Source organism: Falco punctatus (assembly GCF_963210335.1).
Source record: "Falco punctatus genome assembly, chromosome: 4".
NCBI classification, from domain to species: Eukaryota; Metazoa; Chordata; class Aves; order Falconiformes; family Falconidae; genus Falco; species Falco punctatus.
Genome location: NC_137583.1, coordinates 101,510,402 through 101,538,389, shown reverse-complemented (window position 1 = coordinate 101,538,389; position 27,988 = coordinate 101,510,402). Strand labels below are relative to the sequence as shown.

The 27,988-nt window shown below is 42.0% G+C and overlaps 1 protein-coding gene and 2 long non-coding RNA genes across 4 annotated transcripts in view; 2 read left to right on the top strand and 1 right to left on the bottom strand.

Moving 5' to 3' along the window:
* Positions 1-2,731: 2,731 nt before the first annotated feature.
* Positions 2,732-27,988, top strand: part of CMTM8 (CKLF like MARVEL transmembrane domain containing 8) — a 39,302-nt gene continuing 14,045 nt past the window's right edge. The window contains exon 1 of one of the 2 annotated variants that reach the window (XM_080387280.1): positions 2,732-3,191. In XM_080387280.1, the coding sequence (XP_080243406.1) occupies positions 3,033-3,191 (159 nt within the window). In that variant the 5' untranslated portion in view covers positions 2,732-3,032. Of the gene's footprint in view, positions 3,204-27,988 lie in introns of both variants that reach the window. The other variant, XM_080387279.1, reaches the window with a different exon arrangement.
* LOC308063834 lies at positions 3,553-8,467 on the top strand. Its single transcript, XR_013928100.1, has 2 exons — positions 3,553-4,137; positions 4,179-8,467. It is a non-coding gene; the product is annotated as an uncharacterized lncRNA (long non-coding RNA).
* Positions 3,750-20,838, bottom strand: LOC308063827. The gene is made up of 2 exons (XR_013928091.1): positions 8,285-20,838; positions 3,750-5,810 (listed from the first exon to the last, which is right to left on the bottom strand). It is a non-coding gene; the product is annotated as an uncharacterized lncRNA (long non-coding RNA).

The following is a 27,988-nucleotide window of genomic DNA, read 5'->3' as shown; positions in this document are numbered from 1 at the left end:
CTTAGAAACCTGATGATACTTGTACGGGCTATTTTGCTTTTACTAAAACGTTTACACTGAAAGCCTTCACCAAGTTATTTTTCTAACTACAGTTTTCTTCATTATAATAGTTGAAAGAGGTTACGATCTTGACTGGTGTTTAAAAGTCTCTCCAATCCTTCCATTGAAAGGTTAATTTAAAATACAGAAAATGGGCCACCTTCTTCTCTCTTGGTAGTTCTGTATATAAAAGGTTGATTGTTCCAGCAGCAGCATTCAATTATTTTGCTTCTGATGCTATCTCATGTAAAAAAATCTAGCTAAACTCAGATGGTCCCTGCAGGCCTTCCAGTTCTAGCCTTCAGTGCAAGGATGCAAAATAAAACATTAGAGCCTCACAGTTAGCATTCAAAATGTAAAGTATTATGTTGTCAAGTTAAAGAATGAAATTTTTTTTCCCAGAATATCAGTGATATAGATAACCTTCTGGAGCATTTGCCCTTTTTTTAGTGAAACTCATTCTTCGACTATGTTTGGAGAAATATGTGCTAAGGAAGTCAGAGTGGCAGCCAGTGTTCAGAGAAATTACCCAGAAACGTAGCCATCCAGTTGTTGTTGAATTAGTTATGATACTAGACCTCTACAACAGACATTGAAAACATATGCTATGTTAATAGATTGTTGTTGAAACAGATAGTAGTTGTAACGGAACAAGTGTCTCATGATCTGTGTCTTTGGTTTACTTTTTCTTTTTTTTTTCCCCCTCCACAGGACCTGGGATGCTCAAATGATAGATGTGCAGACCAAAAGCAGTGAAACTTACTGCTCTGATTGTGATGGTTGAAAGAGATAAAACGCTGACCTCCAGAATTTTAGGGAGCAAAATTAATACAGAGTTTTAGAATTATGCATCAAACCTGGGATCACTGAATAACATCCTGGAAACATGGTGAGAATATACATCCAGTGTAAAATAAATCAGCTGTCAAAGGAAAAGGGATGTGAATGACTCAAACCATTTTGAAATTTGTTAATTTTACTATTGGTGTGAAATTTAGCCCCACCTTTACTCACCTTTGCTTACTGATCTTCTAGGTGGGAAAGTGAAAAGACAGGAGTCTTTCAGAGGAGAAAATCAATGCTGTTACAATGGAGCCTCATGAACAGCAACAGGGGCATCTCAAAACAGCTCTGGCATTGGAAGGAAGCCTGGCAGTGCTGAACAATCAGATAAAGCAAGCCAGTTGCAAGCCAGTTGGAGCAGGTCTCTAAACAAACCAGTGCACAGATATGTTCTGTGCCTTTAAAATCTCAGCTCTTACTTAAGAGAAGGGGATAAAACAGGAATGCAACCAATACAGAATGGCTGGTAACCACAAAAAATGACGGTTTTGCCAAAAAGTGTAACATTCCTCATTCATGGTTGTGGTGTTGCGTTAAATGGTTTGAGTGTGTGGTTTGCTAAGTCTCCCCCTGCCCCTGCCCCCGCCCCCGCCCCCCCCAAGAAATTACATGATTTGTATATCATATCATGCTGAGTAGCTGGTATCTCGTTCTGAGTAGCTGGTATCTCGTTCTGATGACCTGCAGTTCATGTTTGCAAAACTCTGTCACATTTCTTCTCCTATCTTAAACAAAAAATTCACCAGTGCCTGTGAGTATGCAGAGGCTCCACAGAGCCCAAGCCAAGACACACATTGCAAGAAGCCCCTGCAGCCTGTGCTGCAACACACTTACACTGTCAGTGGAGGCACAATCATGCACAAGAACCAGTTTCTTTGGGTAATTAATGTTTCCTATATTTCTGGGAGAAACTCTGCCATCCTCCTCCTCCCTTCCCAGCCAATTCAGTCCCTTGCTGAAAGGTAATACTGCAAAATCCATTCTTTGTTAGCCAGTAGGAGAGCAGCAGTAAACAATCTGAGGACAATAGCCACCAGACATATGGAAAACACTTCATTTTTACTAAGCTGCGACATGCAAATGCTTTGCTAATGAGAATTCCTGAACATTAAAAAAGACTATAACCTGCTTTCTTGTTGTTGAAACACCGTATGTTTTGTGGCATGGAAGATTACTTTACCAGCTCTTAAATGACCCAGGAAAAATATTTTTTTTAATGTGACACTTTGGGAAAGTGCTAAGAAGTATAGGTTACGGAACAGCTTGACACTGTCAGGTAGTAGGCCAATAATGACCTCATACTTCCCATAGTTTTCATGGCTTTTAAAAAGTCTTTTGCATTGCGGAGACTCCTGGTTGGTTTCAGCTCCCAGCTAAATCCCCATTTCCAGCTCCGAGAGAGCTGTGCCATCTCCTAGCCTCTTGTTCCCCACCCGTGGCACCCCGTGGTGGTTCCTCTCCCAACAGCGTGAGGCTGATGAGCGATGGCAGCCAGCGGGGACAACAACCCGCCGCAAAAGCACATCTCCTGTTGATGGCTGCTGCCCATGGAGCCAGGGGTGACAGTCCAGACAGGTGATGATGGCAGGCGGCAGGCGTTGGACACCTCAAACCGTGCGCAACCAGGAGGTTACGGCAATGGCTTCCCGCCACGCTCTTCCAGAGCGCAGGTGGCTGAGCCTGGCTCCTTGTCCCAAGGCCGCTGTGGGGGACACGGGAGGCCAGGAAATGGTTTCGGAGGGGCCCTGCGTTGCCCCCTCGGAGGGTCCTTCTCTAGCGCTGGGGATCCCTCGCACCAACCCCCCCCCGTCCCCTATACCGGCCGGTCCCCCGCCGCCCCCCCTCAGCGCACTGCCGCCCGCCCCGTGAGGGGGCAGCCCCGCTCCCGCCCCGCGGGGCAGCTACGGGCGGGGCGGGCGGCCCCCGGACCCGCCTCTCTGCTTGGGCCCGGGCGTCGGGCCGCCTCCCCCGCGGCGCCTGGGGGCGCTGAGCCGAGGGGCTGCCCGCGGCGCCGGGGCCACACAAAGCGGCGCGCGGCGGCGCCTTTCCCGCCACCCGTCAGGCGGCAGCCGCCCCCGCCCCGCCCCGCCCCGCCCCGCCGCCGGGCCCGGGGCCGGCCGGCCGGCTCGGGCAGCCCCGCGGCGCCGAAGATGGAGCCACCGGTACCGCCGCCTCAGGAGCAGCCGCCGCGCCCTCGGTCCCACACCGTCACCACCACCAGCAGCTCCTTCACCGCCAACCTGTCGGCCAGCTCCAGCACCCTCGCCTACGACAGGGAGTTTCTGAGGACCCCGCCCGGGCTCCTCATGGTGACCGAGATCGTGAGTGGCCCCGGGCGGGCGGCGGCCATGGGGGAGCCGGGCGAGGGGTGCGCCGCGGGGCTCTGCCCAGCGGTGGGGGGGAGCGTCTGCCCGGCGCGGGGCGCTCGGCAGCCCGTCGGGTCTCCGCTGTGGAGAGTTCCCGCCGCCCTTTGCCGGTTGGGACGCTTCCCCTCAGCCCGCCACCTGCCGCGGCTCGGGCGGGTCCGTCCCGGCAGGTGAAGGGCGGCTCGGCGGGGGCGCAGCCCTCCCGCCGCGGGGCGGCCGGCGCAAGCGGCGGTGACACCGCGCGCACGCAGGCAGCTTGGTGCCCCGCAGCGTCTGCCGCGGCATCGCCTCGCGGAGCGGGAAATCGGGAGCCCATCTGGGGAGGCTTTCCTTTAACTGCATTGGCTGTACACACCTTGTACCTCACAGCACACAGGTAACCGTGCCCCGAGAGTTAATTAGGCACCTTACCTTCGTTTTGTAGGTCAATAGAAATCCATTTCCTTATGCTTTCAGTGATCAGCTACGCCTGCACAGGGTGGGGTACGATCTAACACCTTATGGATTTGGTCATGATTTTATTTTTTGCAGAAACACAGTGAGGTTTAAGCAGACAGCTCAGGCGGCCCGGCAGCGTGGCCTGTGGTCGGTGGGTCGGTGATGGGCAGCGAGCAGCGCGGCGCTGGTGTCCCGCTGCGGGCCCGCCTGCGCTCCAGGTGTTAGGCCGTAGCCGCTTGGCATCCCCCTTAAAAATAACGCATTGCTTTCAAGTCTGCTCATCTACGTTATTAATAGTTAAGGAACTTGAAGGCCTGGTTGCCCCAACTAAGTTTTTGAGTTTCCTGTGTGATGTTTTTGCTTTGATGATGCTGGAAGGGTTAATGTATCCGGTCAGATTAATCTTCAAGGGTTGAAAAACATTGTGCTCCACCACGGCAGTGGAATGACTGTGGGTTTTGCTGACTTCAAAGTTAAAGTAACCAAGGGAAGCTTCAGGCTGATGTGTGGTGTAGGACCTCTGGCAGGAGCAGTGCCGTTGGGGAGAGGATGCACGTTGAGATGCCAGCTGCTGCACGGGCAAGTAGGGCTTGAGGGTGAGAAGTCAGTGCCTGCTACCAGCTGGCACCTTGTATGCTGGTGTGGTTGGGAATTCTGGTGGTCTTCAGTAGGTAGGCAATTGTAGTCTTGCTTCAGTTGTTAAATACAGGGGATGCTTCATTGTCAGAATTGTGGTAGGTCTGTGAATAAAGAAGCCTTAGTTTTTGAAAGAAAAGCTGCTTTCTTTCCCACTCTTTTTCCATTTCCAATTACAACAGAATTACAGACCTTTCTTCTACTTTATCAGAAGAGTGATCGATTGTTAGAGAGGTGCCCAAGGCTTTTTCCAGGCCCTACTGGAATGTCATATATTCAGCCTGGCTTCGAATACTGCATCAGCTGCTCTTAAGTTGAGCTACATAGCCGCAGGGCATGGACAGGCTCTTACTCTTTGTTGGAAGTGTGCTTTCTAGTTTGTGTTGACAGGTGATTGTATTTGTGTAGCTTACCTTTCTAAACAGAGTGCTGATGCTTTTTAGGGGGGGGACTTTTGTTTCCTGTCAGCCATTCATGACTCTTGGAATAGTCACGATTCTTCAGCCACCACTCTGACATGCTTGAGTCCATTAATACTGACATTTAGAGCCAGCTTTGGTTTAAGTTTTGTAAGTACATTTACCAGTTCCAGAAAGAACCTCAGTGCTACCTGACTTTGTAGCCTAGTGTAGTTGTGTCTGCACTGCAGGCTTTCACATACGTATTTTTACTGATCAGCAGTATGAAGATATGCAGTCTGGTCAACTTGAAGGAGCCGATAGAACTCTCTAATGTAGATGAACTTACACTGGTTTGTGATGATGTATTTGAGACACTGGAGAACAGTTTTAATATGAAGTTGAAAGCGATAAGGCAGGTCCTACAGTAGTAGGATATTGCTAGATACTGGCTTTGAGGAAATAACTACTGGTTCTTAACCCCACTGATTTTAAAGCAGGTAGAGTAGCTCTTCTTCTGTGAAGTGAAAGGAAAACGCATTAGTGAATACTGTGATACAGAATTAACTGAAATAAACCAGTTATTAAAATCCAGTGAGTTTGTATGTGTGTATGTATATATATATATACATACGCACACATGTTTGGCATTGGTTTTTGGTCAAATTTTTCCCACCAGTTCTGTATGTTGTTTTTTCTGAGAGAAAATGTGCTTTGTAAGGGAAAGCTTTACGCTTTATGCAAGATTTCTATTTCAAAATTGGCCACGCATATTCTGCAGTAATGGAGTTGTATACCATAAATCAGTCAGTCCCTGCCTGTTCTGATCATCCTATATATATAAAAATTATGGCTTGCCTGCACAGATTACCTTTTCAGGATATTTCTGACCCTCTGTACTGATTCCCCAGCTCATAGTGTGATCCTTCTGCTAAGGATTTGCAAACCTGTAAATGGGACAAACCCTTATGTATTTCAGTTACAGGAGTTGCAGCCTGATAGATCTTTTCAGTTGAAGCAGCAAGTTCTGAAGTGCAGCAGCTGTGGTAAGAGCATACCTTTGCTTCTGCTGTCTCTGCTCTGGAGACACCTATGAGATGGACAGGGAAGAGGACTGTTTTTAGTAGGATCTTTCATCACTGTAGCTACTCATCTGCCAGATCCAGTGTTCATTAGGATACTACATTAACACTAAGCTAGGGGTGTTAAACAACAGCGCTGAATGTTTGAAGAGTTTGTGCTGTGGGGCTGCATAAATATTTGATTATTGCAGCTGTCAGCAACATGCATGCAGCAAGAGTGCAGTCTGTGATTCTTGGCTCTGTAACTGGAGCTCTCTTCTCTGTATAGGCAAAGGGCAAATCTGTGTTATTCTTCAACCAAAGACAAGGGAAAAGCAGGAAGTTACCACATAAATTAAGTCTTCCACTCCCTTAAATAAAGGATCTTGATCAGGTTTTGCTCCTCCTTCCCTAATTTGAATGCTCTGGAGATGAATTTACTGCTGTGTGGATTTCCATGTGTGTTGGTAGCCAGCCTACATCTGCACTAAGGCTGTGGTTTAATGGCACAGTAAATTCAGCTTAACATCTACTACTAAGAGATTCTTTGCAGTGTTGCAAAACACTGGTCTGCTATTAACTCAGTCTGCTGTTTCCAATTTGTTCAAAATGAGTTAGCTTTATAAAGACAGGTTTTATGATGGATCAAGTATTACATGTCCTTTACGTAGCTGCTTTAAAGCCAGTATAAATCAGGGATGAGATAGACTCTGCGTATTCAGCAGTATTGAAGTCATGTACCCAAACCTGGTTCAGTTTAATTTTGTAATGCTGTTTGGTCTAGCACTGCATACATCTAGTATGAATGGAAACAGAAGTGCAGCCTGAAGTGTAGGCTAAATTACCTGGTGCTGACAGATTTCCATTGCCTTTTACATCTGCCTCCCTGATGAGAGAGCATACAAGGTTTCCTGCCACTCAGTGGGAAAGAACTGGGGTCAGTTTATTTCAGCGTAAAGAGTGAAATAGGAAATGCCACTGGATTTCTGAGAGGTCTTTGGGAACTGGCATAGAGCACAGCTTTGGTGCTCCAAATTAGTTACATACAGAAGTAATGATGCTTGCTGACCAGGGCAGGGGCTTCTGACTTGGGAGACTTGGATTCATAGGCCTTAGCTGGCCAGTGACTACTGACAATGAGTTCATGTGCATTTCTTTTAACTTCTCTGAATGCCTTATCTGTTCATGGAATATGGATACAAATCTTTGTAAGACACATTGAGAACTGTTGGTGAAAAGTAGCATGTAAGATGTAAGCACTGTTACAGAAAGTCTTTAATTCAGATGTCAATCACCTGGGTTGACACTGCAGTAAAAATACATCCTGTAGAAGATAATTGATATTACCTATAGTCTAACATACCCCTCAGGAGGATTTCTAGTTTCAAAAGAAGCAAGTATAGTGATTTCCAGAGATGTCTTTTGAGTGTTTCTTTTCTGTACAATGATGGCCCAGAAAGACTGTATATTTGTCTTCCTGAGAGTTTTATGGCCGAGATAAATGATGGCTAGTGATACCTCCTCAGAGCTTTAAATTGGTTTCTCACATCAGGCATTATGGATCACTTTGGAGAAATGGAGTTTTGTGGTTGCTGTGGGTGTAGTTATAAAAATATTTACTTTCTAGCATGATGACATTGATTCCTTCAGACTGTGGCTTCACACGAGTGTGTTGCTGGTTGCAGTCTCTTGTAAAACTTGCCCTACTAATTTTAAGGCTTGTGATGGCCATTTGTTTACAAAACCAAACACTACAGAGTTTGAAAAGGTTTGGAAGGTTGTTACACTGCTACTGCAAGTGAAATCTTGTGATGGTGTAAATTTTAGTAAGTTGTAATTGCAGTTGCATTTCTTCATGCTATTCTATGCAGATTATTCTTTGAGTCAAATGCGCAGAATAAGATATGTACTTGAAATATAGAAGCCTGATAGGAGGTTACATTAATGGCACCACATAAAATTGTGGTTCAAATTTACATTTCTGGACAATAAAAATAATTTTGATAACATTTTTATTATTCTTCAAATGTAAGACCTTTGAAGGCTTAATTCAGAAAAGAAATCTTGTTGAGTTTCTTTATTCTAGTAGAGTGGTGAGCCTCAAAATATTAAATAGATATTGAAAGTTATGTTAGATTTAAGATATTGAAGTTACCAAAACAAGAACAACTGGACATGTCCAAATGTTTGTTCAATAGGCTTTTGCCCCCTTTTTTTCCCCCCCAAGAGATGCATCAAAATCGCCTCCAGATATTCAAGTTCTGAATTATGTTAGCAATAGAATCATATAAATGTTAAGAAAAGCAGAAGTAATAGAGTGAAACAAAAATTGTACTACATCTTTTTAAAGCTCTCCTTGCACGCAGCTTTTTCTTTTAGTCTTATGCCCTTTCTGACTGCAGCTCCGAGTTTTATTTATAGATCCCATGTTCCTTCTGCACCCCCAGATCTTGGAACAGCCCTCAGAAGCACAGAGGGAGTTTCATGAAGCCTCTTTACTCACCTGAGTAGGAGCAGCAAGATTTTCTCTTACATCAGGAACAGCAGAGAATTTTTCTGTTGGTGGTGGTTGTTTTTTTTTTCCTTACAAAGCAACTTTTACTCCAGTCATAGTGTGGCTGCTTGTATGTAGTTGACAATGCTGAGGCACTTCCTGAGGTGTTGAACAAGTGCTTTGCCTAGAGGAGATGTACGTAAGCATGGTCTTAAAATGATTCACTTTGAATTACTGAGTGGATTCTCTACTAGTCAGTTACTTCATCCAGTAGCTTCATCTTCCTGTGCTTGTATAAGAAGACATAAAGTCTAAGCTCTTTGCTCTTGATTGGACAAAACTCTCTCAGAAGTCAGGTTTCAGTTCTCCTTTTCTTCAGGTGCTGTTGTTCCATTGCTAACCCTTAGTGTAACTATCCCTAGTGTAGTGAATACATGCATCTATGTGATTTGCGTCTTCCTCTAGATCATATTGTTGCTTAACGTCCTGTTTCCTTAAAGGTCTTTGGTTTGTTGGACAAGATCAGGGTGTTTCCTTGGGAGGAGAAAACTGGGGGACACAAGAAAACAGAAGCTTTGGAAAGTGTTGTCTGGAACATACTTCAAGTGTAGACAGAAACAGTTACAAGGATTGACATGGTAAGAGGGTGGAGATGTCTCTCAGGCTGAATGCAGATATTTTATAAAACATAAAAAATGCTAAATATTTTTTGTATCTCAAGGTTAAGGTAGAAATTATATGAAATGTCATTATTTCTTCATGAGAAGAATGCTTGAAAGGCATACTTAAACATCAGCCTTGTTCTTGAGTGGGTAGTGAATAAAATATATTTCCTTCTAGTAAACAATTTCTTTGTTTTGTACCTACTAAAATTCTTATGCAGCCCAAAGCTAATTTGAAATAATTTTTGGCCTTCAGCAGCCTGTGTCTGTGTGTTGGTGAAATGTGCAGTCCACCCATTATTCCTAATGGAATAGGTGCAGCTTCCTAGGTGCTTAGCTTTAGTGTGATGCTGCGGCTGGGTGTTTGACTCATGAGGGTGAGTGCTGAGGCTAAAAACATCATGGTCTGAGGACAAAGGCTGATAATCTGGCTGGAAAGAGATTGGGACTGCATCTGTGAAAACTGCCGTTTACCAGCTATGCCAGCTGGTCTGATAAAAATTATTGTGGAAGCTGCATCCCTGGCTAACTGTACTATGCGAGCTGAGTTGCTTGTGAAGACCACTGGTATTGTTAGATACAGCAAATGATGGAGATACTTGGTGCTGGGTTTTGTCCTAAAATGAATACAAATCCTGGACTTGTTTTTGTTGGGTTTGTTTGTGGGTTTTTTCCTCCCCTTGTGTTATATTTTTATATTCTTTCTGCAGTAGGATTCCTGCCTTCTCCTTGGAATGGTTTATTACACACTGTTAAGACCTCAAATTAGAGGATCTTAAAGTAGTATATGCTTATCTTAAACATTTTTCATGCCATGTGTGATGAAGAGATATATTTGCTGGCAGTGTAGTAAGAATGTGAGCAGGGAAAGGGTACAGACAAAAAGGTTAATTGACTGAGTCACACAGGACTCTTGCAAAATCAGAAATGGCCCCCCAGTTTCTGACTCCTAGAACCATTAAGTGCTAGATGCCTTTCGGTCCTTTCACTCCCAGCCCTAGGATGCTGGGAGCGCTGCTGTGTACCTGGAGAGCCTGCACATGTGTCTGCCCTGTCCTATGTCCTGCACTGACTGCGTAGCAGCAACAAGCAGGGTTAGAGCAGTGGTGGCTCAAGGATTCTTCTTTAAAATTGTATTCTCAAAACCACAGAAAAATTCTCTTGGGGACTCTGAACCCTTCTGAATGGGAAGTGTAGAGACAATTACGATGTATTGCTCATGTTTGGTGAGTGCCTTCTCATTCAGCCTGCAGTTCTTTCCTGTTCTCTCCTGGGAATAACAGTGCCATATATTTAGTTTCTAATGGTCCTATCTATCTATCTATCTACAAAAAAACATAGGTATGTATTTTTTTTAGTTTCATTTTTCTTTTGGATAAATTCCATATTGTAACAGTCTGATATGTCTGCACTTGCTCCTCTTTTGAGTTCAGAAAAGCGGTAGCAAGTGTGTTGTTGAGGAGAGGACCAAGCCCTCTTTTCTAGGGTCAAATAGCAAATAGATTTTAGTGTCCATCAGACCTTTGGCAAGGTAGTTGTCTTCATGTGGCATGAGCCAGTTCCTGTGGAAGCTGCTGACACTGATTCGCCTGCCTCTGAAAAGAGCAGCTCAGGTATAAGACTGGTAAAACTCCAGTGAAGGAGGGACTGAATAAGGAAAGAATCAAGCCCCACCGCTTTCAGTGCGAGCTGGGTCTGGCTCAGGGGAGGTTTGGTGTTAAGTTTACGTTAGTGAACTGAAAGAGGCTGGAGTCTTGGTTCCACATTCTTTAATACTGAATGCAGGCTTTGCCAGATCACTTCGCTACACAGATTTGGATCACCCCTGGGCATGACTGCATTTTTGCCAAATTGGAGCACAATACTGAATGTTCACACTGCTCCTTTTTGCAAGGTATGGGTGCACAGAAGACGCTGATGCAACAGCAAGTTTGCTGAGACAAAAATCATCAAAGCAAAACAAAAAAAAAAAATTCAACAAATTGGTCTCATTAGGGGGCTGTTGCCCCAGCAGTTTGTTCTGGGCAGCCACAATGTTTCTGGTCTGATATGAGATACATCAAAATCAGAGTTTGTAGAACTGAGGCAAACTAAGCATGGTAGTAATCAGCTAGATGTTGCCAGTCTTTGGAGATATCATAATCTAGTTACAAAGAATAAATATAGTGAAAAATCCAAGGTGGGACTGGAAAGAGGCCATGTGGGGAAAGCAGCCTCTCTGATCCTACTCTGGTAATTGCTGCTTGTGTTTAGGTGATAGTCTGATGTGCACAACTTGAAAGGAAACCTGTCAAGAACCTGTGCTTCATAACTGAAAACAAGACTAGTTTGTATCACCAGCTTTAAATGTAACTGCTATGTCCAGGTGACACTGTTTCATGCAGACTGCATTTATTTAGCCTGGAAGTTGTACAGCCACTCAGTGTGTGTAGCGATTACATGAAAGAGTCCCTTTAATACATATTTTAGCATCTGTTCTCTTCATTCAACAGTAGTGCTATTCCCAAGGCTGCAGCTCCTGCAGCAGGTAGTAGCTGAATGTGGCAGCGCAGTTTTGAGGAAAGTATGAGGATCCCTAGGAGAAACTTACAAATAGAGGCACAGTGTTGCATGCAGGAATTAAACACTGAAGGGCAGGAGGAATGGGCAAAAAAGCCTTTAAGAAAAGGAAAACCTCTGTGAGGTACCTTTAAAATGACACTTCAGCTGATACTATCAGCCTTGGTTGTCTCCAACTGGAGACAGCCACTGTATGGCAGACTGACAAGGATCGGGTGAGGTGAGGGTGAATCCGTGGTTGGATGCCTGTTACCACTGCTGTAGATCAGAAAGCATAAACAAATGCACAGTTGTCCTCTATGGGCTTTGAGCACAGCTGTGATACCTGCTGGGGAGGGTGGTGCTTTTGTTCAGTCCTTGGAGGGGAAAAAGCTACCCCAAAATGACAGCGTCTGCATTGATTTGGTTTTAGTTTAATTTCTAAATCATGATGTACTTTGCTACCAGTAACATGATGTGCCGTTTCAAAGAGCTTGCGTGTGTATAGGCACATACAAAACCATTAAAGAAATACTATTATAGCCAAAGGTCTTGGAAATTAAGAAGTGCCAGAATTGCTGTTCACTCCAGCAGTGTTGGTTTGGTATTAGATTGTGTGCAGACACTGGAATCCAGTGAAATTCTGCACAATCATGTTATTTTTATTGAGAAACTTCTGTCATGGTTGTTGCACAAGAGAGCTTTTCTGGGATTGACTGGGATATTGTGTATACAGCATTGGAGGAAGGCTTGTTATGAGTAAGGAAAAGGATTATTCAAAGAGAAAGGATGGTCTCCTGGCTAATTGCTTTCCTTGGAAAATTTGACTTCTGCTTGCACCACAGTGTTCCTCTGGGATACTAGATAAGACAAGTGAAACTTACACTTCAGTGTGCTCACTTTTTTCCTTTTTTTCCTGGATCCCCAAATTTGGTTCTGAGATGTGAAAGAAATGATTATTCACAGTTGTAGCTGAAGTCAGTATGAGCTATGTTCTGAAGAGGTAAAATGCAGTACCATATTAAGTGCTGTGGGAGAAAAGAATTTTCCAGTGAAATTTGGCAAGAAGTACTTTTGACCTTAATTTTAGTGCACTCACTGTCTGTAAAATTGGGATACCATACTTCTTTATCTCACAGAGATGTGTGTAATAGTTTACTGATGACTTCTGAGATAATTCAGGTAACAAAGTACTTCTAAAGAGCCCAGGCAGATACAAAGCTCTGAGTTGCATGCAGGGAGCAAGTCTGCAGACCACACAAGTAAACAAGAAGAAAACAAAGTGGAAGGTATTAGTTCTGAAGAAGACTCTCCCTTCTGTTGCTGCATGCAGGTGGTTTTGTGGAGAAGGGGAAAGTATGTGGTCATTAAATTACAGACTATACCATAATGTATACTTAAGTAATGACAGAATTAAGATGTGTGAAGAACTTCCAGCAGTGCTGCATACTTAATTGAAAGTAGTTCAGCATATGTTTGTACCTGTCTCTTGTCCACTTTTCTGCTTCTTCATCCCAAGTCCTAATTTCCAACTCTTTTGGTGTGTTTTCTGGTTGGCTTGGTTTTGGGTTTTTTTTGTTTTTGTTTGGGGGTTTGGTTTTTGGTTTTGTGGGTTGTTTTTTTTTTTTTGTCATTTCATTCCTTCAAGTCTTCTTGCCCAGCTGCTCAGGGCAATTTGCTTGAAGGCCTGCTTTGCACGATCTTCATCCAGTCTGCTGCACTTCACTTGACACAGATAATCAACATAGAAGATGCAGTGCCTATCGTAAGAATTTGGTAAAATGGAGTTTTAGGAGAGGAGGTGTGAGGCCACTGAAAGAACAGGCTCTGCTCAATATGACACATCCATCTTTAATGGTTTCATAAAGCTGTAAGTGGACAAAACTATGAAAAACACTGTAGTATTTTAGAACTATGTTAGAAATACTGATAGTGATACAGTGATTTAGGAGGTTATTGGTTAATGTTGTGACATGTTTCGTTCCTGCATTGTGGAAGGTGCTTTCTTTTCAATAAACAAATGCTTCTGACTGAGCCATAGGCGTAGAGCAGGTTGGAGAGACGTGGGTTTTGTCAAACCTACCACAATCTTGTGATGACCTTTGTGAAGGATTTTTAGAAGAAGGCTGAAAAGTTCTATGCATCCCAGATTTCTTATATTGAAGAAAAGCAGGATCTCTGTTGGGATTTCTGATTGCTAATCTGAAGCCTTGCTGTGTTCATTGAAGCCATGTTCATTGGACTGGCATACAGTTACAACAGTTATTTAGTATTGTGGCTTGCCAGTTGACCTCCAAGATGAAAATATTTCTCCTTGCATGTGGTGTTACTAAGATATAGCACAGTACAAATGAATACATTATTAGTGTTCTTTCTTCTTCTAATGCACAGGAGTGAGTCTGGATGCCAAATAAATTTTGTACTGGACAGAAAGACAGTTGTCACGGGGAAACTACTATATTTAGTTTTGAAACCACAATCCTTATATTACTCTTTTGAGTAGATTCTTGCATTAATGGGACTTAACTTTAAAAGGCAGTGTGCAAGAAGAAAGAAATTACCTGCTTGAAGAGATGGCTCTTGTTTTGTATTTGAATTATGACCTCCATCTGAAGATGGATAATACCTGCCTTGAACATACGACACAGCCTATAGAATTATGACTGAATGATGAGACTTAACAAGAGTGGAATAATGATAACTTTTAAAGTTATCAGTTATATCTTCATTGTTCCATTCATTATATTTAAATAATTTTCCCTGTTCATCTTCTCAGCAAAAAAGGTAGGAATCTTAGCCAGGAGAATAAGGTTTCCAAACATTTTGTTCAAACTTGGTTTTTTTCTAGACTTTGGCAATCATGAAACATGACCAGACACTTGTACAAAGAACTTGACATTCTCTTTAATGCAGTAACAGGGAAATATCTAGCAAATGTTTGCCTGAAGTAAGCAAGTCAAGATAAAGTGTTAAAGGTGAGGTGAGGTCTCTTGGAAAGTGTTTTACTAGCTCAAGTTAAAATTAAACTGAGTAAATAGCAATAAATGAGATGGAATTCTCTAAGCTTGGTTACATCTAATTTTTACTTTCTTATTAAGTTGAACAGTGGAATGGTAGCCTCAGAAAAAAAAAACCCAACCCCCCCCACACACACCCCAAACCGAAACCAACCCAATCCAAACTATGCCTGAAGTAATTTTCACTTAAGAAACTGAACTTTATTTCAAAATGCCTCTGCAATTTAGGTCTCAGTTAAAAAAAAAAAAAAACAACCAAAAAAGTGAAGTGCATTCTAAAAGAGCACTTAATTTTGACGTGTGGTGGTTGTCTATGTAATTTTACAGAAACAGCAATGTACACAAGAAGACCCTGAGAAGAGGTGCAAATAGAGTCTAGATGCATTGATGGGACAAAATCAGATTAAGATCTAATGTACACAAACAATATTGTTATGAAGAGAAGGTTATAGTGAACCAGTTCTTGATGCTATTAAAACTTGTTGCACATTTCCCATTGACTTCAGTCATACTGACGTATCCGCAGATGAAATGAAAAGAACATGAAAGCCTACCAGCCGCAAAGGCTGTACACACTAATTGGTGCTTATATTGTTTGTCGGGCTCTTAAAGATCAGCACCTCCTTTCCGATAGTCGTTTCCTATCCACTTGTTAGCATTTGGTAAAGGGGCGGCTCTGTTGTTCCTTCCGTCTGGTGCTGAAGAAAAGTGTATGCCCAGGAACTTTCCCCGCTTTTTTTTTTTCTCCCCAGCACTGTGGATTAGTCTAATAACAGAGATCACCTCCCTTAAGACCTTTCCTCTCCAATACTCCTTGCTGTCAAATTAGATGGAGATTAGGAGGAGACTAATTAACGCTTCTTACCTTTTTTTTTTGTGTTGATCACTGAGCTAAAATTGACTTTGGGAAAATGAAAGGCATAACTAAACCACTTGTTACCAAGATTTCCCCCCCCCCCCCTCCCCAAATTCCTACAAACTGCTGTCAGCGCTACCAGTTTGTCTACCAGTTTCATATGCACAGTTTCTTTGTCTTAAACAGGGTAGCTGATAGATGATAAAAGGGGAAGCTGTGCAGATCCATTCCTTGGACATGCCCTTTCATAACCCAAATGTCTAATTTACATATTTCTTTAAAGCTCCCTATAGTCATGTATCACACAGTACAAGGAGCGATCTTACTTCGTGATGAAGCATTGGTCATTTTGTAGTCATCACCATACCCTCATGGTTCTATTAAATTCTAAGTGTCAAAACAACTCGGCATCACAAATGTCGATCTAAACATGTTTCTTCAGTCCAGCAAACAAGTGTGTCTTACAGCTTTCCTGCTTCATCACTGGATTATCACATATGGCTTCTCCTGTGTCAAAGGCAAATCACTATGCATGCTGTGTTCTTCCTTTTCCCTTTGTGTGAACTAGCAAAGCTCCCAGCTAGTGATGTCTTTCAGTGGCCTAATTCCTTTCTGCTTTCTTGGTTTTATTTGCTAAGAGCTCTAATATTGTCAGCAGAAGGGGATTACATTATATGCCTCTGTGTTTGTGCACAGTTTGTGATAGAGGGCTGAGTTTTCAGTGTGTGTGGATTTGAGCATTTTAATATAACAATAGTTGGCAACTTGAAGAAAGGGGTACCAGCAAAATACTGCTTTTGTAGTCAGTTTTGGTGTTTTTTTTTTTAGTTCTCTAAAGAATTTTCCCTCTTTGATATGAATTGTCCCTTTGGTTTGAAACTAGTAATATTATGCTGGGGGGGGGGAGGGGAACATACTAAATATCTCTGACTGCACATAGACTTTTTAAACGAAAAAGCCACCATAACACTATACAGGTTTACAGCTTTCCCTTCCCCCACTCAGTGGGAAAACAGGAACTTCTGAGTGGGAGGTAAATAGCTGAGATACTCAACAAAGGGTATTTGAACAAAGGCTGGTGACACCTCTTTATTGTATCTGCACCTTTGTCATTCTAGGGAAAAAAATACTGGGCAGAAGAAAGCTGTGATCCAAATCTGGGGAAAGAGAAAGGGGAAAAGGTGTGGAAGTTAGCGAAGTAAATATAATTTAGTTGGTTGTGTATATTGGGATGGTGTAATATAAACAGAACTACAGGAAAAGGCTTGGGTTTTTCAGAAGAACCACTTGGGTGGGAAGGGAGCCTGCTGCCAGCTCAGAGCACACCCTCAGCCTGGAACCCCTCACTCAGCTGCTTGGCTTTTGTTACTTACCTAGAGTTCTCCTCCTTATAACTTTGGTGTGTGTGCTGCATCACTTGCTGCTAACAAATTGCAGTGCGGATGCAGATAGCCTTTAACAAAGTCGCTTGCTGCGTTTTTCAATATTGGTACTGCCAGCTGCCTGCTGGGTCAGGTCGTGGCCACCTCCACTGAGCCAGCAGCTGACCCAAGCACAGTTCCCATTGCCTTAAACCACGATGAACTGTGGCCTGAGTGCTGCAGAGGCAGCTAACTGGTAAGCAGTTGCAAATTTGGTGCTGAAGGCTGGCAAGGTAACTGCCCTCTAGTTACCTGCCTTACTTACCTGCCAGTGGTTGATGGTGTAGTAGCCTTGTTCTCCATTCTCACAATTTAGTCTGCCTGTGCGTGAGACCATGCCCTGAGGTAGAGCTGGTGCCCTGATCTGTTGACTCGACTTCTGTAATGCAAGGGATGGAGGGAGGTTGGATAGGATGGAGTGCAAGCAGTGCTTATATTTTAGACAAATATTTTGACCTCGTGGTAAGGAGATTTCCTGAATTTTAGGACAAAATTCTAGCCTGTGCTAGGACTGTGGATACACTTTGCTAGGTATGTTTGAGGGTTGTACCAGTTTTCAGTCTGGTAACATGATTGTCTCCCAGAGCAAATGGTAGCTATGCTTGCAGAGAGGGGCTAGAAGAATGTGTGAGCAATACCTTTCCAGTATGAGGTGTAATTGCTCTAAACACCTCTCTTGCAGGCATGGGAGATCCACTAATCCATAGTAATCCCTGTAGTTTGCAGCAGTTCTGACATCTGTGAACTGTATTGGAAAATCAGATTTGGAGAAATGGAACTGAGTATGCTTGAAAACCCAAAATCTATTAGCTGTATTGTGGAGACAGTGAAGCATAAGTGCATGCAGCAAGAGTTCCTGCTTATTTCTTGACTTTTCTGTGTTTGTGTACTACAAGAGGTAAATGCAGAAGTTCTGAATTTGAGTTGGTGGCTTTTAAATGCAGACAGCTGAAAAGGTTTCCATGCCTTGCTGTTCACTGCAGTTCAGAGTTCAGTAGTATATGGTGATACCCCAAACCAGTAAGTTGTTTACCTCAGATATACTGTGTGGTGGAGTGCAGTAATTCCAGGTGCAGCTTTGTGTGCAGTCACCCTCACAGGGCAGCAACCTCTGGCAGAAAAGCAGAGCAGACATCTGAGGGAGATCAAGTCATTTCTGCTCATTTATTTAAATCTGAATAAGCCAATGTCTTCGGGCCTTGAAATTTTTTTCCTATGTTGGCCCCCTTGCACTAAAAAGCTGGCATTTGTAGCTAGCTGTTCTGTTCTTTTGTTTACCCAAGGCCCATTAAAGCAGTTGGAGAACATTATACCCTGACTCACACACCAGGACATATACTTAATTTATTACTTTGGTAGTTTGAATTTCAAGTGTTAGGTATCCCACGGAGCATTTTACTTTGTTCTCTTATGCTGCATGCACCGCTTGCGTATTTATTATGGAGAGCAGGCAGGCTGTGGGAAAACCTTAAGGGTTGTGGACTTTTTCTTCAGAACCTTAAAATTAAAGTTATGGAGCATGGTAACAAGGACTTCTCTAAAAGCATGACTGATCTGCATTATCTTTTTACATGTTTGCTCAAATAATTCTTTTCCTTTGACATTAATATTTTCACCTGCATATCATTCTTCATCTTTGTACCCTAGGCTTCTTTGTAAACATTAATTGTTGGACAGTGGTAACAACTTTTAAATAGGTCTCTATTGAAAACTTAATTCTGGATTTGCCCTGTTGCTGATTCCTTCAAAGTAAACTTTCTGCTACTAGCATGAAAAGAAATAGGAGAAAGAAAAAAAAAAAAGGGGGGGGGGGGGAAGGCATAGATTGTTGTCAGAAGCAATGTTAGTATTTGTGATTATCTCTTGTTCAGTTGTGTCTTGTCAACAATTTTAACTACAGCTCAGTACAAAGTTATCTCTGATATCAAAGTGACAGATGGAGATTTCAGAAAAGGACATGCTTGGAAACTGACTTCAGACAAATTCAGATGAGAAGTGGGGGTGAAGTTTTTCAACAATGAGAGTTGTAGGCATTATAGCAGCTTATTTAGCGACGAGATGAATCCTATCACTGCAATGTCTATGCCAAGACATCATCTCTTTCCAAAAATAATGTTTTAGGGTGAAATCTTTATACCATTGCTCACATGGCCAAAATGCTCCTTTCTGACTGTGAAGTCTGTGAACACAAATGCCTCTAGTAAAGCATATGCAGATATTAAATATTTATAGGCATGCTGTTCTTCTACGTTGTTAATGCAAAATGTATTCAGGAAAGAAAATTTTGCAAGAGAAGGAAGAAAATTTTTCAGTGAGATACTTCTACAACGTGTGGATCAGTCTTTGTACCTTAATCTTTACCTAAAACTATGGATAATGGTTCATGGGGTCGGACTTTTGAATTTGGGACTTGATACAGAATTAGTCAGGAAGTACAATAAGCTTCTAGACAGGCAGGCAACAGCAGATCTGGATGCAGACTTTTCTCATGTCTTCTGTTGGTCAGGCAAGGGGAACTGTTTCAGCCTTTGAAGACTAGAGGATTTTGTCTCACAGCAAGAAAAAAAATCTGTATTGTATAACACCAGTTTCTATGGTGGTCAGATGGAAATTAAAATATACTTTAATTATAAAAATATAAAAAATATTTTTTGAATGAGCAGCTAACATTTTCCTTATGTTTAAATGGATGTAGAATACAGCAATAGCTTTCTTAGAATGCAATGGAAAAATCAGAGAGCACCTGCTATCTGGCTCTACAACTGTGTCTCTTAACTATAGGGCAAAATAAAATAAAAGTTATTCCCAAAGAAGTAATAAGCCTTCTATTTTAATGTAGCTGCTAAGATTTGTGGAACAATGCAGTGCGTCCGCTAATTATAGGCATCTCTATTTACACAGTCTAACAGGAAGATGGAGATGTAAAAATAGCAACAAAGAGCCAGTGACATTAATAAAGCAGCTGTATACAGCATTGTTCTCTTGAAGAACATAGACACCATTTAAAGTAGACTACATAAATAATCAGTCATAATTCATAAGTAACCATTGTTAGGAATTCTCTTTTAAAAATAGTTCACTTTATTAACGTACAAATGATGGCAGAATGACTTTCTTTGTAGGTGTATTTTACATGGACACATACACCAAATGTTATAAGTAAATGACACAAATCGTTGCCATTTATTGGGAAGCTGGTATTCATCTACCATCAGAAGCTGTATTCCTTCCGTGAAGATGGGAGAAAGGAAGATAGAGTGCTATAAAACTTCCTCCAAAGCAAAAATCTGTTTAGATAGAAGAGGCAGGATTGAGGTACAAGAACACTTTTCACTTACATAAGTTTATTAGAACAGAGTATCAAACCCTTCCTACCATCATGTTCCATTAACGTGGTAGTTGTAGTAATAAAAATAATAATAAATAGCCATATTGGGGAAGACACATTCAGACAGACACATAAGACCCTGTATCTTTTGAATCAGAATCTACCTCTGAGCTTTTCCGGACAGTTAGACATTACTGAAGCTAATAGTCTTTTTTTCTAATTTTTCTGCGCAAGGGAAATAATTCCCTCACACACTTCCCAAAAGTAAGAAAACAAACACGTGTTCAGTGTATGCAGCAGGTTAAACTTGTGCACTCACAGTTTGTAGGTGTGCTTTATAAAGGAGAAGTTGTATTCAGAGCACAAAGGCTATACCATGGTCTTCATCTCTAGAAATACATCTCTACTACTTGACTTGAAAGCCTGTGAGCCTTCTCAGAAAAACTCCTGTGTGTGAACCAGGGCCTACATCTGTGCAAATAAAAGGTAGCATGTTAAGCAGGGGTCCTCAAACTAGGGCCCTCGGGCCAGATACGGCCCCCCAGGGTCCTCAATCCGGCCCCCGGTATTTACAGACCCCCCTGCCGGGGGGGGGAAACCAAGCAGCCGCAGATGACTGCCTGCTACTGCATCCGTGCACTGGCCCCCTGGTTAAAAAGTTTGAGGACCCCTGATGTTAAGCTTGTCATTTGCCCCACCCAAGAAACTCCCCTCAAAACTCTAAACTGGGGGGGGGGGGGGGGGGGGGGCAGACCCTATCTCACAGTTAAGCTGCATCTGCACTCCTGAAATCATTTCTGTCTTGTGAGGAGATATGAAATTCATCATCAATTGAAATGCTTGTTTAAATGTGAGGAAACGTCTTCTGTCCAAATCTTGGCTTCAAGTCTCAAAATCAGAATTCAAAAAGCCTACCAGTATGTTGGAGTTTTTTTTTTTAAAATATTTAAATTGCTGCAAAGGAGCACTGCAAGCCCTTTTAAAGTCCTTTGACCAAGTAGTTAATGTTCCCTATTAATATGAGCTCTCAAATCTGCACGTAATTTTGTAGTATAAAGATCTTTTAAAATTGAAATCAGTGAAATCATATAGCATTGTATGAATTTGTTGATTGGACTCATCACAAATCAACTCAATAAATAACCTCTGCATTTCATGTGGGTCATATAGGATGTATTTTTGTTTCTCTACTGCCTGTACAGGGACAGGATTGTTTAGAGGGCCAACTTGTGAATGTCATTTCTTGAAGAAATCAGCTACTTTACTCGGAGCTCCAAAATGCATTAATATTTGAATGTTAAATACAAAACCATTTAACTTTGTATCACCTGTCTTGATGATTTATAACCAAGCTTTTGAAAAGAAAAAATGATTAGATTATTTGCTAGTTTTAAATCAGAAGGTGTTTGAACCAAATCTTCCAAGTTTTTTCCCCCAAGAAACACCACCTCTGGAGGCTGCACAAAACAACCATTAGAAAACAAAGAAATATGTACCCTGTGCCGTGTGTGTCTGTGTGACTATTTTGCTTTGTAATTTTTGTCTGTTTTATAATTCATACTTGAAAACAGCATTAAGTGAAAATTTCCTCAGAAAGTAACTGAAAAGACAGATCTAAGGGATCTAATATTCTATTACATTTTTTTCACTGCTGAAGAGTAAAACGTAGCAGGAATTTCAGTAATTCCCAGCTTCATGTTACCACAATGTTTGCTGTAGCAGAACCACTTCTCCCAACTCTGTTAGGAATCTGCGGACAGTGAATTTTAAATCAACAGCACTGCTGCGCAACAGCAAGGTGTTTCTTTTGGGGAGCTGCTAGGTGGTGGGAGTAATCCCTGCTGCAGCCAGGTCTTGATGAAGTGGAAGGAAAAGGGAGCAGCAGCATTCCTTTTACTCGCATCCGTCTTGATCCGTAGATAAGAGGCCAGGCGTCTCCTTGCGTTGAGGTCACATTTAGAGATTAAGCACCGTGGAGGTCATTGCCTTCCAACTGAGTGCCCTTCCGGAAAGGTAAGTGCTTTTTAGGACAAGCTGTTTGTCTTTGGTAGCACTTCGCACCACCCCTCTTTTATTTTTCTATTAAACTGTGGCCCCGATGGAGCCAATGATAACAGTAGCCAGTGCATTTCCAGCGAGCTGCAGCAGCTCTGAGCGTGACTGACCTGGAATGGGTTTGTTGCACAGTATTCTGCATAAAAAAAGTACTTTAGTGGAATAATAGAACATTATGGGCAAAGATCAGGCTGGATCTTCTGCTGCAGCTGTGTAGATTAAATGATGGGTAGCACTGTCTTAGCAAGGGTGCATAAGTTAATATATGCATAGTGCACAGTAACCTATATAAATGTCTCGTGTGTGCAGATCCTCAGGCAAAACACAAGCATTAATTTAGAATTTACAGGCATCAGTAAACAGTAGTGTGCTCCTGAATGCAGCCCTCAAACCTTAAAGCATTTAATGTGGAAAGTGCCCTGGGACAAGGACCAATTTTTATGCTTTGTACACATTTTAATGATCTGTTAATGATCAACCACTGCTCTGCAAAGAAGATAGATTTTATGATGATATAATTCAAGCCAGCTTCTTCACCGCTGCTTGAGATTATTCCTCATAATTCTACTTTAGAACAAATGGTATATTGATGTGGCATATAGCCATCCCATCCTATTCTACCAACACTTTTGCAGCCTTCAGTACTCGATTGTCAGGGTCCCCTGCAGGAAAGTAGGGCAAATTAAAACCAGAAGTTACTAACAGTGGTTGGAATAGATCTGGTCAGTGGTCTGTTGGGTCTGGTATTCAGTCTCTGATAATGACTGATAACTGAAAACTTAGGGAGGAATGTAAGAAGGAGCACATACAGCAAGATTATTCTCTGCTGTAGTTTTCTAGCTTCTAGCAAACTGCACACTTTGGAATTCCCAGAGCTGAAGGTTGCATCTTGTCTATTGTTTATATAGGTAATATATACAGACAGGGCTGACCTGTCTTTCAGGAGTGTGTATGATGCTTCCTGTGGCAATGAATTCTGTGATTTGGTTATGTATTGGTTTTTTCCTTCTTGACTTTTTTTTTTTAATACCACTTACTTCTCTCTGGTTTTCAACTTTCTGCCTGATAATTTAGCTGGATGCGTGTGTTATGATTCCTAATCCAGTCCTTGTTCCCTTCTTCATGCTACTTGCCATTCTGCAGACTTCTGTATTATCCTCCTTCAGTCTTCGATAGACTGAAGGAATAGATTCATCTGTTTTCCAACTTTAACTTACTTTTTTGTGCAGGAGCCCTTCTCTGTGCCTTGCATAATCCAGCTGAATAATGTTAGAAATGGGAAAGGGATGAACAAAATATATTCAGTGCATGGGTACGCCACTGATTTATAAAGCACTGTGATATGTTCTGTTTGGTGGGGTTTTTTATTATTTTATTCCTTTCCTAACAGTTTCTAATTTTCCATTGTGACATTTTAGGTCACATGGAACAAAATTTACAACCCAAACACAGTATTATTTCTTGTTTGCCTTCTGAATATTCATTACCCTACCTCTAGTTATTTTTTCAGACAAAACTTGCTGAGAAACTGTAAGAAAGAAACTCTTTTGTAATAATGTCACAGTTTTGATGGGAGATGGGGTGGTCTGTGTTTTCCAGAAAACATCTCTTGCTTCTTTAATTTGCGCTACCTCCTTTTGGTCTGGTTACTTGTATTAGCTCTGGTCTCACACACTCCATGCATATTTCTCAGGTGAAGCAACACTTGAGTATTGTAATACACTACTGGAACGGACAGTATGGTTTCCTTACTCTCTCCTACCCCCAAGTTGTTTTTCTCAGCTGTCAGTTGCAGGGAGCTGGAGCGTCGTATCACAGAAGATTCATGCATGAGTTGCAGTGCAGTCAGTGGAATCAACAGCGAAGGCTAGAGGAGTACCATTGTGATTCATTCATTTTAGTAGGCAGTAGATTCCTTAAGGTAACATGAAATTGGGGTTTGCTACTGCATTTTGCTCAGGTACTATTGTCTTTATGCCTAGGCAGCACTGCAGTGTGGCAATACCCATCCTGATCAGAAAAATAAGTTTCCTGCTTGCATGCCAGCCACTGATTGCCTCCCTCTGTCTGCTCTTCCCAATGAGACTATATTTTCTTCGGCACTCCTGCAAACTGGCTCTGCCTCTCAGTGTGAATCCTTTCGTAAGTGCAAGCCGATACCCTTATTTACGCATGACGTGGCCAGTTCAGTGAGTGCATCCTTGCTGCATGGCTGATCTGGATCATGAGTGTCAGGTCTGAACATCAGGACTAGCCCTTCTTTACTGGCTCAGGTGTAAGGAGGTCTGGTCCCCAGTTTTTTAGGTGAAGGCACTCTTGGACTCTTTCCTGGGGAACTGGGGAAAGTGTGGGAGGACTTCCCTGCTCTGTGGAGCTGTGGGAAAGGCACTGGATATGTGTCAGCTGTTGGGCTGAATTCTCACTCCAGAATAGGTGTACTCCCTATTGAATGAAATGTCTGCCAGCAGGCCTTGACTGTTTTCCAGCCTGGGTCAGGAGGTTTTACTGTGTGGCTTGTAATAGGATTTGGACTAAATTCTTGAGTAAGATAGTTCACTCTTTAGTGAAGATGTACTTCTGGAGCATAGCTGCTTCCAATAGTTTTCTTAGGAAATCTGGTCTAAAAACTGGGGTGGGGAGTGGCGGCGGCAGAGTTTTTTCAAGTGATGTTTAGTATTGCCAGTATTTTGAGCCCTTGCATTTGCATTTGGTCTGGTGCTGCCATGGAGCCAATAGCATGACAGAAAGTTTGAAGACTTGTGGGAAGATTCAACACTGAAACTGGTTGCTTGAAAATAACTTAAAAGGTATTCAGATAATTTTTAGAAATACTGTGAAAGTAAGAAGAGACTGAATTTTGCACAATTTTATTACAAATAGGAATGTTTTCAAAGGTAGGAGAGACTTGAGATCTGTAGCTGCTGCTCAGTTTGGTACTAAGAGTTGTACTGTATTAATGATAAAATACTTTATTGTATATCCGTTATGACCACTGGCATTTTTTTGTGAGCACTGTGGATTTTTAAATTTTGCTAGGAAGGCAAAGCACTGAAAAGTTTCAGCAAAAACACTAGCCTTTTCTTTTATTTGGTGTACAACCTGCAAAAACGTGCAGAATTCAAAGGATGTTTTCCCTGCATGTATGTAGAGTCAGAGTTCTCTTCTGCAGGATTGTCTCACCACGCGAACGGGCAGGGTGAATCACGAAGCTTTCCTCCACCGAGGAGCTCTTGGCAAAATCAATGCTTCCAATGGCTGGTGACACCGAATGCTTGTGAAGTACAGTACTGTCAGTAGTGGGGGCGGGGGGGGTGGTCGTATTGGCTGGTGTCAACTCACTGTAATGTTCTGTGTTAAAAGTATTGGGAATGGGAAAGAGATGCAGTAGGCTAAGGCAGTGTATTGAATAGATCGTTGCAGAGTACGTTAACGCGGACCTTGACATTTCAAAGATACTTAAGCAAGGATCCCATCTCTCTAAAACATGTAGCTGAAAGATGTTTTTGATTTTCCTTGTGTTTGTATCTTTACTCAGTGTTAATAGAAGTCTTTGATTTCTGAATCAAACTGGATCCTTCCAGTTTTAAAAGCTAAGTTTTTAAAATATTTTTAGCAACTTTTTTTTCTGACTGCAGCACAAACAAGATTTTTATGCTTTGTAATTTGGTCTGGGCTGATACTTGATTTATCTAGTACTTGCAGGCTTTTACCTTACTTTTTCTTAGGCATTTTTCCTCCATGGACATTAAAATACAGTTTTCTAAATAGTGGGGAAGAATTTTGTGGTTTTGTTTATTTTGTTTTGTTTTTATTTGCTTTTGGTGGAGTTTGTTTTGGTTTTGTTGTTGTAAGTAAAACAATAAATACTCCTCATTTCCAGTAGTTTGTGGAAAACCTTACATTTGATGTTACTGTTATACCCAGTATGGAATTGAACCTGTCAAAGTTGCTTTGGGCAGACACTCTAACTTAGCATAACCCTTGTGAAAGATTTCTTTATATGTATCGCTTATATCGAGCATTCCCTTTCAATCTGCAGGGGTTTGGCACCGTATACAAATTGTCCCGTCGATGTTTCTGCTGGGCAGCTGAAGTCTGCCCAACTGCCCCCGTCTAAAGCAGCTTCCTAAAACCAGCAATGATTGTGCTCTCTCTAGTGGCAGAAGGGGAATTGTTGCATGTTGCTTCATAGATCCTTTATGAGAGCACAAAACCTCTGATTTAAAGACGTTGTTTAAGTGCACTGCAAACATTTACTCCACTTCCAGCCATAGCTGCAAGGAAAAAATAATCATTCTGTACCTGTCAAATGTAAGACGATTAAATCTGCCTGTTCTTACGACTGACTGTCCTGGGCTTGTCTTACAGGGACAATAGAGGAGGAATGCCCTTTTTTTTTTTTTCTCTCCTTTTTTTTTCTCTTTAAATACAATCCCACCCATCCACCCACCCCGGTAATGATTCACATTATAAGATTCTGCGTTTTGGTGTGTGATCCATCTCATGTCAGGTCTGGAAGAATGTTTGTTAATCTTACCAAATGCTTACAAATCCACAAGGGGTGGTTGACTAATCAACATAAAATAAGGGGAGCCCTGTAGTGCTGAACTGCAAGTTTTGCTGCCCTCGGGGATCCTCGCTTACCGTCTTAGTGCCTGATGCATCTCCAACCTTGTCTTCCCGAAAGCCATGAAAGGTGAGATAACAAACTAGGGAGCAGGCATGAGAAATGCTCATCTTCTCACTGCCCACAGGAGATTCCATGGGGTTTTTTTTGCCTGCAGGGAGTTGCCAAGGGAAGAAAAGGTTGGAGGCTGAGACATTCATAGACTGCTTGTACTGCTGCTGAGGTAACTTCTAACTCGTGATTTAGTGGTGAAATAATGATGTGCAGTAATTTAGAATGGTCTTTCTTTCTACTAGTTGTAAATTTCCTTTCTTGGGAAGGAGAAGCAAGATGTCATGCTTTCCACTTGCTGGATTCTGTCCATGTTTAGGTGGCTTGAATACAGGAGACAACTGTTGCTGCAGGTGCTGAACTCTTCTAGCCTCCTGCAATCATTTCCATCTGTGCCAGCAGCAACTCTGCATAAATCCTACAGTAGTTACGCATACAGAGAACTGAAACAGTCCTATGAAGCATCTCTAGGTTAAAGAATAGGAAAAGCTTTAGGCAAACATGCCAGGTAGTTGGGTTTTTTTGTTGTTTTGTTGTGAGTTTTTTATTTCATGAAACTGGATGAGCCTTGGGGTTTTCTCCCTGTCAATTCTGCCACAATGAGATTCTTTCTCCTTTGAAAGGGATGCATAAACGTTTTTAACTGTGTGGCAAGGTTAACCAGTAAAGATGAATGCTACAGAGTTTGTAATGCTTGTGTCACTGGAGAGGAGTCACAGGTTATGTAAATACAGTTTGCAAGTACAAATTCAGTTCTGCAGTTTTTAAGCTGCTTCAGAAAGCAAAACTGGATACACAGATTCAAACTCACATCTGTTTTCATACCCACTGACCTGTAAGGGGACATGAGACAAGGTGTCTCATCTACTAGGCAACAAAGTATTTTTTTTTAAGTAACTAAATAGTCAGACGTTTTTGAAATTCTTGGCACTGTGGAAAAATTATGGCACTTATTTAAAGGTTTGTATATGCAATTAAGCATCTAATCTTAAACCTTCACGCTCAATAATGTTGGATTTCACTACAAAGTTATTTCTTTTTTATGGTATCTGCCAACTGCTGAAGTATGCATTAGTACATTTGATATATTAATGTATTCTAGTAATGGAGATACCTGATCAAGCAGCAGCCAGACAATTGCGAAATAGATGTCTGAGG